The sequence below is a fragment of the Crocodylus porosus genome, unplaced genomic scaffold (assembly GCF_001723895.1).
Source record: "Crocodylus porosus isolate Cpor-Errol unplaced genomic scaffold, CroPor_comp1, whole genome shotgun sequence".
NCBI lineage: Eukaryota > Metazoa > Chordata > Crocodylia > Crocodylidae > Crocodylus > Crocodylus porosus.
The window spans coordinates 104560309-104581549 of NW_017728886.1; the positions used below are offsets into that span (position 1 = coordinate 104560309).

At 39.8% G+C, this 21241-nt stretch overlaps 1 protein-coding gene across 1 annotated transcript in view; it reads right to left on the bottom strand.

Moving 5' to 3' along the window:
• The window catches only part of GALNT12 (polypeptide N-acetylgalactosaminyltransferase 12), an 83238-nt gene that overhangs the window by 34306 nt on the left and 27691 nt on the right, over positions 1 to 21241 (bottom strand). The window contains exons 5-7 of the mRNA XM_019536696.1: positions 18968 to 19153; positions 16276 to 16393; positions 4055 to 4231 (exon numbers count right to left, since the gene is read on the bottom strand). Of these exons, the coding sequence (XP_019392241.1) occupies positions 4055 to 4231; positions 16276 to 16393; positions 18968 to 19153 (481 nt within the window). The remainder of the gene's footprint in view (positions 1 to 4054; positions 4232 to 16275; positions 16394 to 18967; positions 19154 to 21241) is intronic.

The window sequence follows — 21241 nt, forward strand, 5'->3', positions numbered from 1 at the left end:
AATCAATGTGCATCTCCACTTCCAAATCAAGAAGAAGTTAAAAGTAAGAACTTTATCTGAAGAAAGGAAGAATTCTGCTGTCAATCAATACACACTACAAACTGTTTAGAACAAGGTTCAAAGGTAGCAATGTTAGCAATGACAGTGCTGTTACAACATGTGACTGGATTACTTAACAAGTAATGTGCATTGGATTCTACGTAGGATACATATTTCCAAATACTGGAGAATACAGAACCTCTCCAGGTATTTGTTCCAGAAGTGCACTCTTGGAATCTGCTCAGCCTATTGGTCCTGCAGCGTGTGCGCAGTCTTTATACAACACACTATAAGTGCTATTAGATTTGCTTAGAAATAGGGGCCTACCAAAATCAAGGAGGCAGGTGGCTTATTTCGCAAGCCAATCACAGGGCTGGCCACCACCATGTTCAAGGGCTGATCCCACCGGGGAAGGGGGGGACAGGACAGAGGAACAGCACACCTCTGATTGGCTGAGGGGCCCCAGTGCCACCCCACCGCTGACTGGCCAAGAGGGATTATCCATTGTGTGGCTCCATCCCCCCTCCAGTGTTTGGCTGAGCCAGGCAGGGCTATGCGACAAGCAGCCCTCTCGGATAATCAGCAGTGAGGGGCTCCCCCTGCTATCTTGGCTGCTGCTCTTCCCGCTAGAGGAAGAGCCAGCATTTTATTTTCAGTAAGTTTTTTTCCCCCCTTAGATTTCATGGACAATGCCTGATTTTGAAGCTTCTGTGAAATCATGGATTGAGTAGGTCCCTACTTATAAAAGATGGCTAGTTTTGCCTACAAAATTATATTTACTTTCTATATAATTCAGGATTCAAGAGCTTGGTATCTATTGTTTTTAATATAAAGTTTGGCTATAGGTAACTAAATTTACTGTTGACGCTTAATACTACGCTGTTTTGACAATATTATGGTGCATAGAGATAGGGATGTTCATTTTCCAAGGTTTGTGAATTTCTGCTGCATTTACATCAGGTAGCTATTTGCATACTGTTCCTGAGCCCTATGGATCTAACCATCTATTTTGTTTACAAGCCACCATATTAGTGTAGTCATATAGACTATATTACATTTACCTGTTTAGCTTTGACAAGCAAGTAACTACTGCAGATATTTCTAATTTCCCCCAGAACTTTCTTTTTTCCTCCTTTTTGAAAAAAAATGCTATTTTCCCCTGTATGTTTCACATTTTCAGAAATGCTACATCTCTGTTAAGGTAGGCTTCTGTACCACAGCCCCTCAGAACAGCTCCCTAGCCTAGGGAGACCGTTTGTCAATCTGCCAATTGGAGGCAGGGCAAGAAATAGTCTGTCAGGATACAGGAGCCAGGCAGTACATCACATTATTGTGGTAACCCACAATATAACAGCAGCAATTTTAGGAAAATAATAAAAAAAAAAAAAAAACCTCGAACAAAACCCCTCAGTTCAAGCTCTGAACCCTTTAAGTTACAACAATACAAGATCAAAAAAATATCTTGGGTATCAACAACAAAAAGTTTTGTTTACTGGCAGCTAAAGATGCAGCACATTATACAGTCAGCCACCCAGGGCCTTAACATTACTAGAAAGTTTTCCAGCACTCCTTGTTACTGACAGCATGATGTCAAACTCACATTCCAGCAGTTGAAAAGCATTAATTTCCACCTGCAACAGATAAAAAAAAGTCCATACATCCTATTTCAAACTTGTGCTTTAAGACAAAACCTTCATGGTGACCGTTGTAACGCTGAAGAGGAAGAACATAACACGTGTGGATTGTGATGAGGGAGGCAGGCCAGATCCTCCATTCAAAAGAGGCTAAAGCTGAACAAAGCTCTCTTTCTATAATATAATCAGCTAAGAACAAAACAACGAGATTTGGCCAGGATGGTAGCACTAACACTTCTACTGCTACAACTGGAAAAAAGGCCTTAGAGCAGAAGCAGTCATTATACCCATGTTATGTTTTTTTTTTTTGAAAGACTGTACCCTAGCTACACTGTCCAATGAATCTATATTCCCATTAGGAACACTTTATGAGTACAGAAATAGTGGTATATTCTCCCAGTTCTTAGTGTAGGGACACTAGCAAAGGTATACTTTTACCAAAACAGTTTACTCAGCCTGAGCAAACCCGGCAGTTATTGGTTAAAACAGCAGTACGTTTTGCCTAAACAAGGGGCTTCTGCTAGCACAAGGGTGCTAATTAGTTAAGGATTGCACCACTTCACACCCAGATTCACACAGCAATGCTGGCAGCAGTGTGTAATGTAGATGTAACCAATCCGTAAACATAGCTTCAGGTTACTTATTGGCCAAGGCAGAGTGGGGCCTGTTGTTTAATTGCCACTACTGAATCCAGCAACATGAACTGTAAGTCTCCCACTGGAGTACTGACCCAGAGTGGCTACAATGACTGTGAAATCTAATGCAACGCAGCACCGAATATGCTGCCTTGACAGGTTCAGCAAGTATGCCTTCTGTCTGCTTCAACCTGTCATGTCCAGTTACCCATAATAGTACAGGTATGGGAGTGTTCTGTGCTTTTTTGAGCCACATACATGACAGATTTTTTTTTTTAAAGATGCACTACCAAATACTGGCTACTCCTTCTGCAGTCCAATTCAGTAAGTAATATTTAGAAACAGTTTACTTTGGAAGAGCACACACCAACTGCAGATGCTTCCTCAACCTGACTGAGGGTATTTATACCCAAAAGTTTGCAAAGAAGAATTTTTCCAACTATTTCAGTTGGTCTAATAAAAGATATCAGATTTACCCAAAAAAACACTCATCTGCCTATATCCTTAGACCAACACAGCTACAACCTGTACCTCTGTATTCTACTTCTCAGAATCCTAAAAACATCTATTTTTACTTTATTACAAATTCTCAAAAGTACAGAGATGTCAGAGATTCCACTGCCTATTGCTTAAAGCCTCAGACTGGAAGGTGAAGAGTTGGGCTCTGTTTACAGCCCTGCCATGCTACTTGCAGGGTTTTAACTGGATATAGAGCAGATAGCATGCCTAGAGTTGCAGCTGCCTCACTCTTAAGATGCTAGATCCTTGTTTTCTGCCTGAAGTCTGAATGATTAATTTACCATATCAGGCTAAGGCTATATCTCAGGATAAGTAGTTTGGGAATGTTCCACTGCCAGTATATTTAAGGCCTTACCCATACATATATCCTAGGTGCAGGGCCTTGAACTGGAATTAAAAAAGTAATTTGCTGGATTGTGCCAGTCTACCCAAGCTAGGGGCCATTCCTTGTCATCTCCATCTCTCCTAATAGGTATGTTACCTGCAAATCTTAGTAACTAATAATTTTATAATTTTCCTTGTTTGAAATAAAAATGATTTTTTTTTAACCGAAAACCAATCCTTGGAGCACCCCATTAGTAAAACTTCCCCCATTTTCCAGTTAATTATGTTTTGAGATCTAATTTTTAATCATATAAATCTGGTCCGTATAAATTCTGAATAGTTGTTTTTTTAATCATAAGGTTCTACACCACTAAATAAAAAAAACCAAAAAAAACTTATGAGTCTCCATTTACATTATTTCAATACAGTTGTACTTTTTGTCACCAGGCTTGTAATCTTGTCAAAGATCATTACCAAGGTGCTTAGATAAGATTTATTTTCCACTGAACTATGCTGATTAGCATTAATCGTATTTCTGTCTTGTAATTTTGTATTGATAGAGTCCTGTATTAGTTGGTTCACTATCTTGCTCTGCGTAAATTTCAGGCTCACCATTTCAAATGTGCCTGATTCATACAGCTTACCCTTTTTAAATACTACTACAATTTGGGCTTTCTTGTAGTCTTACAGAATTTTCCCAGTTTTTCAAGTTATAAAAAATTAACTCTGTGTTCATTTTATATCAGGAAAAAGAATAATTTTATTTGGTTAAAAAAAAAAAGACTACTGAAAGAAAGAACGAAGCAACAACACTCTCTAACACATTTCCCTGTTAAAAAAAACAAAAGCTAAAAAACAAGATATTCCGGTTCAATTTTAAAGTGTAGCATATGTCAAACTCACCAAACGCGCATGTGGATTTCGGTGATAATAAAGCTCTTTATATTCATCCATCCACACTTCCGCTGCACGTACACTGTTGGCCAGAGCCTTAGCCCGTGAATAGGGTGCTTGTTTTGGGAAAACATGGCCAACATGAGAACAAGGGTGGATCTCCAGGCTTCCTCCACACTGCCAAATCTAAACAAAGAATTTGTGTTATAGGTAATTTGAATCCTTGCAAGCAACAGATTGTACTAAACTTTACTAAGAATGGCAAAGGAATTTGTAAGCAATAAATATTATAACCCTGGGAGGGAAGCAAGTATGATCCTTATCGTATAGATAAACGAATTAAGTATGTAATGATCAAGTGGCTTTCCCAAAGTGTCAGGACAAATCAATGGGAGGAGCAGGACATAGCTTAGGGGTCAGGAACATAAACCACTTTTACTACAGCACTCGTTTGTAAAGGTAAGATGGTAACAAATGTACATAATTATATGTCCAATGCAGAACTCCACTGGGACTCTCAGTCTTGATTCTTCCTCTCTGGGTTTTAGATACCCCTTGATAGGACTGAATTAAAAGTCAGACACAACAGGGTGGTGGTGCCTTCAGCCGCATCTTAAGAATTCTGTGACTAAACTTTTCCATATGTTTCTTGCCCAATGGTTGTGAAGAAGTTTGCCAGAGTCTGTAAGCAACCTTTAGCAGATGAAGGAGCCCCATCCACTGAAGTAGAAAGGAGGCTGCCTGTCCTAAGAGTGCCCTAACAAGATCAATTGATTTAGCTTATCTGTAAGAGCAACTAATGGATTTCAGGTCTACGTACTACAGCCTATTATCAGAAAACTTTTGAAAAGCCTAAAACATTGTAACCAAAGTCATACCAAATTCTAAACAAAAGTAGGAACTCTATCTATCAAGACTATTGTGGAGAAGTGAGATTTGAGGAAAGCAAAACCCTGCTTCTGAGTTAGGCTGTGAAGACAGAAGAGTTCTGAAATACTCAGGAAGGACTGCAGTGTGCCATCAAGCATTTTCCAGGAAATAATAAAATTTATAGTGGGGTCAGGGTTCAACCAACCAGGCTGACTGGTCTGTGCTCTTGGTCACCAGTCTTGTGACTGACCTTCCTCTAATTTTTCCTTATTTTCTGTCTCTGGTAATTACTATCAAGCCTTTTGAACTGCAAACCATGGTGTTTCCTAGATTTTAACTACATGCGTTAGCTATTCCTTAATTTGATACTGGTTGCACATCAGATGCTGGCTTGTGCCAGTCTCTCTTAGATTTCAGGCACACCTTGGAAAAATAGAGCAATTCTTCTGTTGCAAAGAACTCAGAAAGACCACAACACATCAGAATATTTTTGATGCTATGAATTCCTATTAAAAATCTCTGGGTTAATCTTGTGCATCACATATTTGCACACCTAGCTGTGCTATTGTTGCTCAGCATCCCATACCACCCTTACCAGGATCTCACCCAAGGTGTCACAGTACCCTGATTGACAATCAGTGAATTAGAGACTCTAAAGAAAGAGTCACAACTCTAACATGGAGCTTACTGGAGTCACTCTCACAGGCCCCTATGTCAGAATACAGGAACCTGCTCTCTTTCCCTCTTCTCTTTGTCTGCATTCTGTTGGGGAAGTTGACTTAAAATTGCAACTTTGTCAATAAGCTGAGAAAACTTCTGTTTCTAAAACTGATCTGAGGGAAAGATAAGAAAGCTATGCTGCTGCATTGGAATAAATCAAGGCTGTCAACCTTGATGGTTAAATTGGACTATGTTTAACTAACTCAAAATCTCTTCCAATGAGGCAGTTTTGTTTGCATTAAGTTATGGAGAGCAGAAGGTAGCAAGTACAATGTACTCCGTCCTGTGTATACTATATATGTGTTTCAGTCAACTGCTGAATGCTGTACAAGGGGACCCAGAAGGGTTAAGAATGAAAATCTTCATTCATATGGATGATGGGGTCCTGGTAGGAACTAGAGACAGGGGCCCACCTTTACATACTGGAAGTCCTGAGATCCTCCAAAAATGTATATGAAGATGGGGTACAGGCAACCTGGTCCAGCTTCATCTTATGGAGGGCAGGGCCACGATAATCATATGTGACAGGCTGAGAGAGGGGACAACAGAGGGATTCTGGGTTAATCGTTCGGGGCTCCATTTGGGGATGTTTGCCAGAGATGGCTGGTGAAGAAACAGGAATCACTGGAAATGGGAAAGAAAAGTGTAGCTAAACTGTGGGAGAAGAGGATGTTGAAATGTGAGCAGTGTGGTAGCTCACCATGACTTGAAAAAGAGTCAGCGGTGAGGGGGACTGTGCTCAATGGGCACTACCATATATCTTATTTAGATTAGCTGCATTAGCCTATCTTTATGGTAGGCTTCCATCACCTTTTTTGGTACCAGCAGAGGGTGTTGTAGCTTGCTCTGGCTGATTTAGGAGTGCTGACCTGGTATTATAGTACTCCAGGCTGCTACCTGTTTCCTCCTAGAGAAGCAACTGCTCATTTTGAAGGGTCACACCAAGAAAAAAGAAAACAAATTCTCATCAGCATGTTTGCCCAATATGGGCCACAGATTTTAGTCATGCTCAGTGTTGACTGCATTTAATCAACCTCACAGTGAGTTTCAATTACTGAGCACATGCTGTTTTTATATTTAATGAGGTTTTCTTGTATGCAAATATAAGGTGAGGGGTTTTTTCCTCTGACCGGAGGAAAAAACCCTTGTCTTATATGCAGGTAAATATATTACTTGTTTTTTATTCCACAGCAGCTGTAGACAAAATTAAAACAAACTAGAACAAAGCAGTACGCTGGGGAGTATAACAATTTCTGTTTCCCAATAGAAACTGAGACAGTGAAAGTCCTATAGACTATCTCTATAGAGTTCTCCTTCAGTCATACCCATTAGCTTAGGTGTATATCCTGTCTTAGGCATATAAAAGGTCCAGTCTTCTGTTCATTGCTAAATGGCTGAAAGAGGGGTGGGAGGGAGGGGAGGGGGAGTTAGTGAAGAATACCACTCTCAACTGGCCAATTTCAGAAGGATCCTGAGGACAGTGCATCTACATTCTACGTGGTTGCTCTACATTTTTCACAATGCTTGAAGAGCAGAAAAGAAGTTATGCTCTTTTTTTTTTTTTAAAGTGTTATTGGGAAAGGTTCCAACATTCAATACTGGCCAACTTGCGAGTAAAACGGAGAGTGATGCCTAAAAAAATCTACTGTGGAGATACAGTATTTCAGCTCCATTAGGTATCGAGGGTGCTACATAATACATATAAAAGTGACAAATGCTAGTTACTACGTTGAGGCTTTCAGTATAAAAAGCTCCCTGTAAGAACATCCACTCAGAACATTATGTGGAAAAGCACCATCCTGTTACAGGTTGTCATCTTACCAGAAGCACTTCATTTTATTTTTAAATGTATCCTGAATAAGGAGATTCTCTTAAAACATAGGGACTTTGCTGGAAAGTTTATGCGTACAGAGTGAGTAATGTAAAGGAGTAACAATGTCAGTGCCACAGATTTTTCCCAGATCTGGTTACAGAGGCCAACTGGAATTAATGAAGCCCTTTCTGAAGCTCTTTGAATTTGCCTCGTCATGCTGCATGGCTCCTGACCTGAAAACAGGAAATACACGGGGATAGGGTGGGCAAATCAATAGTGGCAAGTGCCACCCCCACCAGCAGCTATGCTGCTTCTTGTTCAACAGATTGCTGAACCCAATGAGCACAATGTGCTTGAGAGGCTGCTGCCAGGAACCATGAGCACACTGTATAGTCATGTCATAATGCTCCTATATTGCCTAAAATGTGGGAACCAGTAACATGAAAATTGGGGATTCCCCAGCTGCATCCTCAAACTTATAAGGAACTGTTTTTTAAATTTTGCATTGCTCTGGCATGGTTGGGGGTGGGTAGGGGGGGTGGGGGAAGACAAGCTCTATGCTAGATCAAGGTCCAGCATCTATGGGAAAGAAAGCAATTTTACTGAAATTTCAACAGTGAGAGATTTGACACTGAAAAAGGGTAGGCAGGATCCCATAGGAGGCAGGAAGAAGGGGAAAAAAGGAGCACAGGACAGTTCACTGCTGTTTAAAGAGACAATATTAAGGTCACAGGAACAGGCACAGGAAGGATAGGAAGGGAAGGAAGAGACTGTTTGGCTAAGCTGTGGGCTCTTCAATGATTTAAAAAACTTACAGATGTGTTACACAAAATCTTACCTTCTTTTTTAGTGATATAGTCCTTCTGTGGGGACAAAATCAGGAAGACAAAGACAGAAACTGAAATGCCTTTGTCTGTTGCTAGCTGAAATAAATATAAAGCATTCTATAAATATATGAGAAGCAAGAGGAAAATTTGAGGAAAGTGAAGGTCCCTTATTGAATGGGGAGCAGAAGCCAATAATGGATGATGCAGCAAAGGCAAAGATGCTTAATGCCTTTTTTATTTCTCTTTTCACAAAAAGGTCAAACTGTCAGCTGACTAGTACAATTAGCATCAAGGAAGGGAAGAGGGTGTGTAGGTATTCAGCCTGGGAGAGAAAGAACAAGTTAGAATTTACTTAGACAAACTAGATGTTTTCAAATCAAGAGAACCAGAGTATGTAAGGAACTGGCTTAAGTAATTACAGGCCACTGGCCTGTATCTTCGAGGCCTCAGGGAAATCATGTTAAACCTCAGAAAACTGGAAAGGGGAAATAGAATGCCATCTTTAAACTTCAAGGCCTGGAAAGATATAGGAGCACATCATCAAGGACACTACTGCCAAACTCCTAGATGATTAGAAGGTGAAAATGAACAGTCAAGAACAGTGGTATAACTATGGTCAAGGCAAGTGGGGCAACTGTCCTGGGCGTTGACTGGTGTTGGGGAAGGAGGGCAGGAAAAAAAAAAAGGCTCCTGGTACAGCCACATCAATATAGCTGTGGCAGCCACCAAAAGTTACTACTGCCACTATGTGTAGCAACCACTGTAGGGTACCCAGTTGCATTGTTATCCCTCTGAACAAGAATTTGTCATGAGCAAAACATGCCTACTAAACCGGATTTCCAATGACAGAGTAACAATCCCTGTGAATCAGGAGTGGGAGGGGAAGAACAGATGTTGTGCATCTTGACTGCAATCAAGCTTGTTTAAATTTAGTTTTAAATACAAGTCAAAAACCAGAAATAACATACATATGAACTGTACATGTAAAGCCATACTCTGTCATAATAAGCAATAAAAGGAAAAAGAAAAAAAAAGAGGAGGGAAGAAGGAGGGATAGAAGAAGAAAAGAGAACTGTGCAATGAGCAACAATCTAGCTGGAAAATATTCCAATAGTTCCTTCCAGACTGAACCAAACTTTTCAAAGCAGTTAAGTCCGCTGAACATAGATGCCAGCTACACCATCTCGTATCTGACTTCAGCCTTTGGAGATGTCCTACTTTTTCAATGCAGTAATAAAATTCGGCATATCACTAATAAAGCCTGCTGTAAAAGTGCAGTCTGGAAGGGATTCTGTTTGAATACCCTGTGGCTGTACCCAAGAACACACACATTTACCAAAGGTATCAGTGTGGTGTTCAAAGCCATGTTAACTCGAGTTATAATTTCTTTCCAAAAATAATTGATAATAGGGCACTACCAATGCATCACATCTACAACATGCATCTCCTGGCAGCATATTTATAAGTAGCCCCGTGTGGATAAGCATGAATTTTTGTTATAGAAGACGAAGTCTAAGTTCAATTGTCAATGTTTGAATATTGTGAATTGCTGATTTCCACTTGGATTCTGTCATTTGGATATGTAAGTTTCCATTCCATGTCAGCTTTAAACAGTTTGTATCAGGTCTGTTATGTGACATTATATATTTATAGAGTGACAGCACAGGATGGGGAAGAGAGTATTTGCTATACTTACAGCCTCAAGTCCAAACTGATTTTTGAATGCTTAATGCAACCACATACGTTGCCATTCAAATGTTTTTGGAAGGTCAAAATCATCACGCAACTTAGAAAGGATTTAATGTGATTTGCTACTAGATGGAATAAAGCCTTCAATAACTTCTCCCACAACATTCTCATAAATAAACTAAAGATACAATCTAGTTCAGGGGCTATGCTCCAGGGGCTGAATCCAGCCCATGGAGCTGTTTGATTCAGCCTGTGCACATGGAGCATCAGTAGCCAGATTAACCCAGTTTGGGTCAGAGGTAAACAGGCAGTTGGCAGGCACTAGAACTCAGACATCTCCTCCACTTTTCTCAGTGGCTGCATAGAAAAAGCACCCGCCACCGCCACTTTTCCCTGTGGCAGTGTGGGGAGAGTATTTGCCACTGCCACTTTTCCCTGAAGTGGCAGGGGACTTCCCCTGTTGCCAGAAGAATGAGCCTCATCTGAAGACACTCTCACTGTGCTGCTGTGGAGAAAAAAAGTAGCAGCAGGCACTTTGCCTATACCACTGCTGGGAAAAGGTACAGTGGCAGCTGGATACTAACATTCACCCACCTTTGACCTTAACTGGGTCTATTTAGCCTGCAGCCTCAAAAGGCTGAAGACTGCTGGTCTAGCTGAAACACCTATTTGGTGTGGGTGCCTAGTTAGTTGATAATCACTCTCAGAGACATCATCAACCGCTCAATGTTAAGCTGGGAGGAAATATCAAATGGGGTTCTCTAAATTTAATAATTTTGAAGATGGAATCAAGTACACTCTTGGTAAAGCTGAAGCCCAAGCTGTGTGGGGCTGCAGGCACATTAGAGGACAAGATTAGGATTTAAAATGACCTTGATAAATTGGGGGGGAAATAGCCTGAAAAAAAAAGAATCAATTCAACAAGGTCAAGTGCAAAGCCCTGCACGTAAGATGGAACAATTACATGCACAAATACAAACAGGGGAACAGGTGGCTAGGTTGCAGTGTAGTACTGCAGGAAAAGATTTAGGGGTTACAGTGGACCGCAAATGGAATATAGGACAGCATTATAATATTGTTGAAAAAAAGCTAATAGCATGTTAAGTTGTATTAAAAGGAATGCCATACGCCTGTCAGAGGAAGCAATTCTTCCACTGTAACTGACGTTGGTGAGAAGCCTCACCTGGAGTACTATACCAAATTTTGAGCACAATACTTCAAAAAGGATGTGAACAAATTGGGAAGTCTGGAATGGAGCAGCAACAAAAATCATGCAAAGTGTCACAGGGAAAGCTAGAAAAAATGTGACTTAGTCTGGAGAATAGAAAATTGAGGGTGGTGGTATAAGTTATCAAAATACAAAAATAGTTGTTATGTAAAGAATGGTGATCAATTGTTCTGAGTCCATCAGAAACAGGACAAGAGGTAAGGGGCTGAAATCCCCCCAAAAGGGAGATTTTGTTTAGATATCTAGGACTTGCTTAGGTATCTAGAACCTGAGCAGGGGGTTGAATTAAATTACCTCTTGAAGTCCCTTCCAGGCCTATCTTCCTATAATTCTGTGATTACTCATACCATTATGATGCTGAGTGCTGAAGACCAATAGTAGTTTATGTTGTGTACTTTCCAGTACAGCATTCCAAAGATTGGGAAATGGATTTTTGCCTGGAAACATGTGAATGCTCTTGGGTGTCCTGAAATATTATCTTGTGAACAGTTCAAGGGGACTAAGCCTCAAAAAATTATTCGGCAGGAATCACTTCTGAATGTTTTGTTTTGTGGGTTGCTTCTGGTGAGGGCTGCAAGAACCAAAGTGCTAGAATTTTGGTGTGAATTAGTGCCTCTTTTTCTTCTGGGTAGGACTGCCATAGAAAATGGCTATGAACTCTGCTTTCTACTGGCTAAGTGGTCTCTTGGAAGGAAAAAAGGCATGGTTTAAAAGATTTCCCTGCTGGAACTGGATATCTGGGGCACTGGAATATTGTTGCACCAATGTCCCCCCCATTCTTTTAGGATTTGGGGATTGAGATCACTACTGGGTACAGCAGCGGAAGATTCTAGCTATGTGGTAGACAGGCATTTCCTAAAGCACTCTTACCTTTTAAAAAGAAATTATCCAAATAAGTGTTGCTTCTCTGTACCTTAACTTGGAGATAGAGATAATTTATCTGTGGGGCAATAATTTGGTTCTGGATATTTGCTTTATACTGATGAAAAATTATTTTATTCATTAACTATATCATTGCATGACTAAATGTTAGATACTAACAAAAGTAATGCATTTATTTACTTGTAAAACTGGTTTTCTTAGTCGTTCATACTTTTCAAAATAAAAAAAATCAAGTATTTAATAACATTTTTTGGAATGCAAGTATTTTCTTGAAAGCTTATTGACTTTTGGCTTATTTTTTATTTGTTTTTAGAAAAACAGTACATTCTGTCCAATTTTTATAAAAACAAAAAGTAACTAGATGAATAAACTTATTTCTTATACAACTCTAGGTTTCTATTATTATTTTCCTATAATTTGCTGTTTATTCATCCCAAAATTGCACTGTTACCAGACTAGACTGCACTGAAAATTCTTATCAATCTTATCATCCAATTTCACTCCAAGTTGTTTTGGTATAACTGTTTTAAGTTTATTCTTCCAACTCAGTGAATACAAGTTTTAAAGATACTTTTTTCCATATGGTAAAATATCTATGTCCAATACATTTATCTAAAAGATTCAAAGTCTTTCCGGCATGATTCTGTTTGTCCATTATTAAATTTCTATTTCTAGTAACTTCTACCCATTGGAATGCTCCTGTTTATTCCATTATCTTACTAGATGCATTATTTTTCATCATTAGTGTATTGTCCAATCTATTTCTTTAATAGACAGATAATTGAAAACCTGCTGTATACATGCTGAACTGTGATAAACTGAAATTTAATGAAATGGCCTTTAAAGACTTAATCCCATAAATGTCTACTTTGCTTACTAGTAAATTTCACAGTGAAATTAAGGACTTGGCCCTAAATTCTAAAGAATTAAAAATGTACAGTTAGGAAAAGTAAAAATATCTTCTGTCTTTTTTTTCAGAAATCCTATTTTATTAGACCTGAAAAGCTAAACCAATGTCTCTCTGCAAAAAGACTTCGAATGAAGGAGTACTCTATAATTGCACCTCTTATAATTATTGAAATACCATGCACAGCTGTAATCTAAGTATCCCTAAAATTGTCCTGCAAAGTTAAGTAGTAGTCATTAAATTCTATTTTTTTTCATTAAGGCCTAATTGTCCAAAATGTTTTCAGTTATCATTTTAAAAGATTACACACATTAAAGCTAAATATTCCCTCACCATGTTTAAGTTAATGGTGAAGTTACATTTTGACCTTCATTAGGGATGCACATAGACAAAGATACAAATGAAAAAAACTATTAAAATAAAGAATTCAGCAACAACTAAAATGATAACAAATGGTAAACAAGAGGAACTGGACAGCACTCCTTCATGAATCAAATCCAACCTACAAAATAGGGAAGTCCTTTATACACAAAAATAGTTTATGTGGTGTGTATGTGCATATCTGCATACACACTTGTTTTGGCTGGTAAAAGCCCCTAATGAAAAAAAACAGAGGCTTCCCCCCACTCCACCTCAAGAAACAAGTGACAGATTGCTTTTTTTGCCTTTCACACCTTTTTCAGCAAAACTGTCAATCTATACTATAGAATTTTTAAATTGTTTTAAGAGGGATTTTTGTATTATACCCAGGGAAATTTGGGGGGAAATACTATTTTTGGACATTGCTTGCTGTCCCCCTTCTCCCATTTTACATAAAATCAATTATGGAATAGTGCTGTGGTGCCACCTTCTGGAAAGCATGGAGGCTAAGAGTTTGGAAACCTTGTCTTTGATTATATAAGCCTTATTCCCTCCAGTGGCAGAAATTTCCAGAGCCAGAGAAAGAAACAGTATATGAGATAAATAATAAGCAAGCAGCAGCATACCATGCACTAGGACAGAGGGTGGAATCTGGGATGGGAGAATGACAAACAGAGCTAACAGCAAGTAATTTTTCCTTGCCAAACACCTTTTCCTCACAGCCTGTGACAGTGGATTAAGGGGCAGGCAGCAAATAAAGTGATCAGTAACCCAGGATGTGGGCATACCCTGCAGTGGCACAAGCAGAACCTATAGACTAGAAGGATAAAATGATAAGGACCAGCAAAGGAGCCAGAGGGTGACAGACCATTGTCCTGCCACATTTGGAAACCACTGTTGTACTGGCTCACGGAGCAGAGATTTCTCTAGACAAACACAACACCCAATAAGCTCAGACCAAGATTTAACTATGTCATGCTACCCTCTGGGAATGCAGACCATATTTCTTGGGACTTGAAGACTTTTAATGTTCAGGGGCAGGCGCTTCTTCAATCAGTATGGCTTGAGCAGGCATGTCTTGACCATGAACAAGCTGCTGAAAACAAGGTTGTTTGCATGAGCAAGGTGAGCATGTGTTCCTCATCTGAAGGGTGGAGTGAAGAATGGGTCCACCAGGACACAGTCCAAGAAACAGGAACTGCTACATCAGTCACACGGGGAAAATAAGTGGCCAGATGGGTTGCCAGAATTGTTTAATGGCAAGGATAGAGTCCCAAATAGACTATGTCTGGAGCAGCAAGAATTCCTGCAAAAGATTAAGGAGAAGCACAAGAAAGGGTACTACCCCAGCTGAACAGTAGTAAGCCCATAGATCAAAGGAAACAGCCACCCCAGCTGCCTTTACCAGCAGGAGACCCCTGGTTCAGAAGCTTGTGGGGGATACTGAAGGCTACTGCAAGGCAGGTAAAGCTGGGAGTAGAGGTGCAATCTGAAGCATGGTACAACTACTGGCAAGGCAGGTGGGCAGGATGCAAGGACACAGATGCCTCATCAAGGAAACATTCTCCCTGGTTAGGAGAGAGAAGAAAATTATGTTTTGGAAGGAGTCATGTTATCAAACTGAACAACTGGCCATAAATGAGAAGGTGCATTAGTTGGCCACAAGACTGATAACTCTGCCTTACAGTTTCTCCATCCAATCAATACAAAGCAAAACCACATGACTTCTTGCTTCCATGCTTGCCTTTCTCATCCCTCTTCCCTTTCTCATCCTTGTCCCTTCTTTCTTCCTTAAATGCTTCTGCCCTACAGGAAGAGAAAGCAGAAGTAGACACTGTTTGCTTCCATAGCAAAAGAGGTAGACAAGGAGGAGAGAGGCAACCTACTACAGAATGTTTCATTGGGGTATGGTTTCAGAATTCTGCCTGCCTGCTTCAGCAGATGGCACCATGACACCATTAATCTCTTAATCCATTGGCACAGGGCAAAGGGAAACAATAACAAAGAAAAACCTCACATACAAATACTAGCAAGACACTCCTGATGATGAACAATTAAGCACAATCCTAAATACCCAGTTGTAACTGGCATGCAAATTGAAAACTGGGATACAGCTTAATGCTATTCACCATTTGGCACCTGCAGCAACACTACGAACCATGGAAAAAGGAGAAGACAAGGAGCTTTTTTCACATCAACCACTGCCAGTCCTCCTTGTCTACCAAAGATAAATCCCACTTTATTGTAATCATCTACCTTGGTTGACAGCTTTCAGAGATAGTGGCCAGGCCTGTTCAATAGGGTCATTCACCTCCTGCTCTAAAGCTACTAGTCAGTTCTCCAGCCTCCAAATTGTGCATGCATGTACATCACTGTGGTGCTCTTAAGTGAGTAGAGTTTCACACATATTGATGTGGAGAGCTGCATCACCCATTTCCACCCATTCTTTGGAAGTGGCAGACTGTTAACACCCACAATCTACTCCTAAAGCACAACCAAGTAAAACCTTGAAGGAGTAGTCTGCCCCATTCTTCCAATCAACTGCTGCTGCCTCCTTTTCACTCCATCAACAACTTATAGAAGTAGCAGATGTATATTACTCCAACTGTAAATCTCTTTCCAAGCATGTTCTCTTCATGTCACAAAAGGCAAGTTTCAAGGATGGTCATTATACTACCTTTTAACATTTAGCACTGATGTTTTAAATCAAAATAGTTTGCACATTTTTGCTTCCAAAAATGACTGTTTTGTGGCCAAAGATAAATTCTGAAGCATGAGAATAACGCCAACAGACTCATGGAAATTTCTACGCAAACACATTCTCTTTTAAACAGCCGTAAGCTAAATCCAGTTCATTAAGCAGAAGAGATAAAGAAGCAAATGCAAGAAAGTCTGTTTTTCACTCTCAGCCAAAATGCTAATTATGTTACTTACCCTAAATGAGAATTCAAGGTTTTCTCCTCCCCATACTTCCATTCCTGTGTCGTAAGAGCCAAGATAGTCAAAATAGTTCTTGCTGACAGCAAACAATCCACCCGCCATAGTTGGGGACCTACAAAAGGAAAAAGTCAGTTTAACTGGGAGGAACCCTTGTACATAAATCAAATGTATTTTTTTTTTCATTCATTTCCTCAGTCTTTTTCAGTTAACAATGAAGCAGTTCACAATGAATCAGATAAATACTATGTTGCTCAGATATTTAAGGAAAAGAACACCTGACCTGAATTATGAATAGGTGCATCAGAAAAAAGTAAATGTTACACTGAGATACAAGATGTACTTGTACCAAAATGGTCACTTGACATCATATAGTAATTCGTAATAAATAAAGATGTAGGCATCTTGCATTCAACTAAATAAATTATAAGCAGTGAGAATTTTTTTTTGCTCTGCATCTGTATAGCACAATGTGGCCCCGCTTCACTAAGATTTCTGTAAGCTAGAAAGACACTGTCAAAATGAGACCGAACAGAAGGAAGGCAAAGCAGAGGAGAAATGATCCTCCACTGGCAGCCAGCTCTCCCACTGCATGCCAGCACTAGTGTCCCCATAAACTGAAGCTAGTCTACCCATCATGCACTCTTGTCTCTCGCCAGATAGTAACATCCTTGCTTATAATCCACAACCCACTGCAGCCCCAATGTTCTCATCTGGCACCCCAAATCATCTTTCTTATTGTGACAAAAAAATACTAAACACATTTGTAAGCAGAGGATTAAACGACTTGGAGGGCTGTGAACTATTTAGTATTAACTTCTTTAGATTGTGGACCAAAAACACACTGAGAAATTATATAGCACTGTTTTGGTTTTCCTCTGGCGCATCTACACGTTCAGTTAGGTTACTGTGCAGTAACCAGAAATTACTGCACAGTACAAGTGCATGTCTACATGTGAACTGCCATATTGTGCAGTAACTTTGGTGACTTACACCAACTTGACCATAAATTTTCTACCTGCATGATGGCCAATAAGTTACTGAGCAGTAAGGCATGTGTAGGTGCCTTATTGTGCAGTAACACTGTGTGTGGACTGACTTGGGACTAAAGTGTTACTGCACTGTAATGCCTGCATGTGTAGACACCAGCCTAAAAACTGCTTACTTGGCAGTAAGTTACTGTGCAGTAAATGCGCATGTAGATGTGCCCCTCATCTTGACAAAAATAATGTTCTCTTATCTCTCAGTGGAAAAAAAATCATTAACATCTATGATCCTTTCAGCTATGGCAGCAACAAATGCCCAGGAAAAAAACTGCAAGGAAAACAAACCACCCTGTTTGATACAGACTTTGGATGATGGGTTATAAATAAAGCAAAGGCCGCTTACAGACAAGTTAGCTACTCAGTGATAATTGACTATGTGCACACTCTTACCTGAGGTAAACACCAGGTAGCTTACCCCTTGAAATGTGGGGAAGGAGCATATACACAGGCAATTACTAACAGGTTATATGCTCACTTTTTATTTTACCTTGTAACTTGTTCATGTAACTATACCCTTTGATATATTTCACATAAATAGTGCCATTACTCTATCAGTCACCTCTTTCTAAGGATGACATTTTCATGATACCTGATTGGTGACCACTCATGTAGGTATGTCTCACTGACTTCAATGAGATGTTACAATGGAATAAAGACTCGCTTGTGAAAAGGCTGCAGTTTGGCTCATAGCTTGAGTAAGCATAGCAAAGTCAGACCTGACTATAACTTTCTCTGAATGCTCCAAGAGCCAGGTCTCTAAAATCAAAACATCTACCATTCCAAGGACTTACTGCTTATCCAGACAAAATATATCTGAGCCCAAAGCAGCAAATGCCCCCTAAGCTTTGACACGTCTGCAGCTGTCCCTCTGCAGTCTTAAGAGGATAACACTTGTACTGATTTACAACCTGATCATATTTAGAAGATTTAACATTTTCAAACTGAAATCTGAAATACTGCACAAATTAATTACAAATTCCCAGATGCCCACTCACCCAAGTATAGAATCTCATTGCATCTATTAGTATGCACCTAATCACAATCCTGTTCTACATTGCTCAAGACCCTGAAAACTAGTAAATGCAAGAGATGGGCACTTCCTCCTCACTGCTTTTTGTGCCTTGGTCTTAAGTGTCAAATGATGGTGTGCTACAAAAGTAGCCAGAGGATTTGATACCTAACAGGTAGAATACTACCTAGCCCAAAACTATGTTTCAATATCACCCAATTCTTTTTACATTTTAACTGTTGCCTCTTGGCTACTTGACAGATCTGTAGCTTTTGGGTTTAAAATGCCATTTTTTTCTCTTTAAGAGCCTCACTTTTTCTTCCAAGTATAGTTCTATTATGCCTGAGCACTAAACTTATTTTATTAAGCAAGAAGCGTTTCCTGAGTTGTGTTCACGACAACTTACATGGCAAAAATATCTGCTGATCTTTTCGAAAAGAAAATTTTGTTAAGACCATGACTTGAAACAATATTTAAAAAAAGATGTTTTAAAAAAAGAATCTGTACTTTAATTTCAGTACTAAATGGTACGTGTTCACTTATTCACATTTATTTATTTCAGTTCATTTTCAGCTGAAATCGAACCCATTTATAAAATTTAATATTTACAGTTACAGAAAACATAATCATTTACCTGATGACATCTGTCTTAGACCTTCTTCGTTTCTGCTCCCTCTCTGGTATAAGGTGCCATGTGAAAACCAATCTCCAGTCAAACCCACCAATCTGTGGCTCCCCAGCATTGCCCAAGTATTCAAATGTATTCCAGTCAATAACATCAATAACAGGACATACAACAGCTGACTCCTCTTCGCCAATTCTAAGATATTTTAAAAAAGGAAAATAATGTTATTTTTGGATGCTATTAGGAATTTCTATCATAAATTAGAAATCTTATGATTGGAGAAGTGCTTCTTAATACACAACTTTTGCAATACAAAAAAGAAAAGTTACTGACTGTAGTAACTGTGTTTCCGCACATCCATGTCAGTGTGTATTCTAACTCTGTAAGACTACTTGTACTGGTTGTGACACACTGCGGCAAGGTTATATTTATAGTAAAGACCTCTGGGTCAATGCTGAGGCTACACCACTGGAATAAGAACTCATGTCAGCAGAGCTTTCTGCACATTGGCTGCTCCTTCTTCCTATCCCTTAGTACAGTACCATGTGGAGCTTGGTGGATTCATATGCAAAGGCTTTGCTCTGCTCATCCTTCCAAAAGCTCTTTCTCCACCATCTATCTGCTTTGCTGTTTGGAGAGGATGCTCAGTGCCTGACTTGGGCAACAAAAGTATCTCCCTGCCAGCTGTCAATTCTTAAGGTTGCCTCTGGGCCAAGGGTGTCAGTACTGAATTTTCTCTTAGCAGGATCTTCTCCAGACTAATGCTAGGCCTTACCTGCCTGTTAAACTGGGCAATGGATGACGCTGGCTGTCTATTAGAAGGCTTGTGGAGTTTCCTTAGGGACTCAGAACTTTCTAAACTACAGCAGAAGATGGTGCTTTGGTTTGCACCTTGTGCCTTCCACATTCTACTTGAGAAAGACAAGTGTATTCAGCACTGACAATATGAGTCTTCCAGGCAAAACAGGCAGCTGTCAAGAGGCTTAATATAACCATAGGATCAACATGGTTTAAAGCCTGAAGGGTTTCATGCATACCAAGATCAGGGGCCTATGCAGAAGCTGGAAAATAGGGTTCTGAGCACTTGAGATCTGCTCACACAAGTTGGATTAGTTCATGGTTGTCCAATATGGTAGGTCAGAAGCAGTCTATAGTTTGAGCTATGAACTACAAGGGGACTGGACACTAGCCAGATTCCACTCTGCTCCCATGGGAAGAACTCAAGAAGGGTCTTGATTGCACTGTTCCTTATGAGAGCAGGAAGCAGCACACACAAGCCCAAACAGACCCCTCTTACCAAGCCTTTTGTCTAGCACATGAGGTGTGCGCTAGATCCACCATAGGATCCATACTGGCACAAAACATGAAGAACTGAACGTTTCTCCATCCAGAGCAGGAATGTTTTCCTGTGTATTTTAAAAAGACACATGAGCATAGTGACAAAAGAAATAAGACATGCAAACAGTAAAACTTGGCTGGTGGGGTTTTTTTTTAAGTCAGGATTGAACCAGTTGATGCACAATATATCCAATATACAAGTGAGAGACTCAGCTATGTTCCTAATTTGTCCCATCCTCAGATAAAAAAGGTATGAAAAAAGCCTTATTAAGTTTACGTGCACAAGGCTCTCTCTGTAGCTAATTGCCTTCCATACAATTTCAGCAAAGGGGAAAAAAGAAAATCTCAGACTACGTGTCCAAAGTCTTTCCCAAGACTGCCATCTAGTGGCTTACCTAAACTATATAGCAATTACTGTCTAAACCAGTGATTCTCAACCAGGGTGCCTTGAGATCTTTTCAAGGGTGACACAGGGCACCCACAATGTTAGCACTGTTAGAGTTACAAATGTGATTCACAAGATAAATCCAAAGATTTCAAACAGAAATCCATAACTGTGTTCTTGCAACAGAAAAGCTGTTCTATTATTTTTCTACAGTAAAGAGTGAAAAACTAAGACCTGTCATTTTCCAAGTGGTGCCTTGAGTCTAAGAAGGTTGAAAACCACTGGTCTAAGCCGTCTGCCCATACTTAAAGCTGTTTCTTCAGTATTCTGCTTAAAAGAAGAAAAAAAGAAGCACACAAATTCCTGCTTTCTGTACTTCTTTTCTCTGATGCTTTCCATCTAATCTGGTCAATTAATCTACATCTGGGAATGTCTCCTTGCTAAAAAGGAGGCTTATACCCAGTGGAAAGAAGGGGTCATCACCAGGGAGGGCTATTCTGTAGTTGCTCGGGGATGTAGGGGGGCAATTAGGAAGGCCAAGGCAGAGATGGAACTGGGAC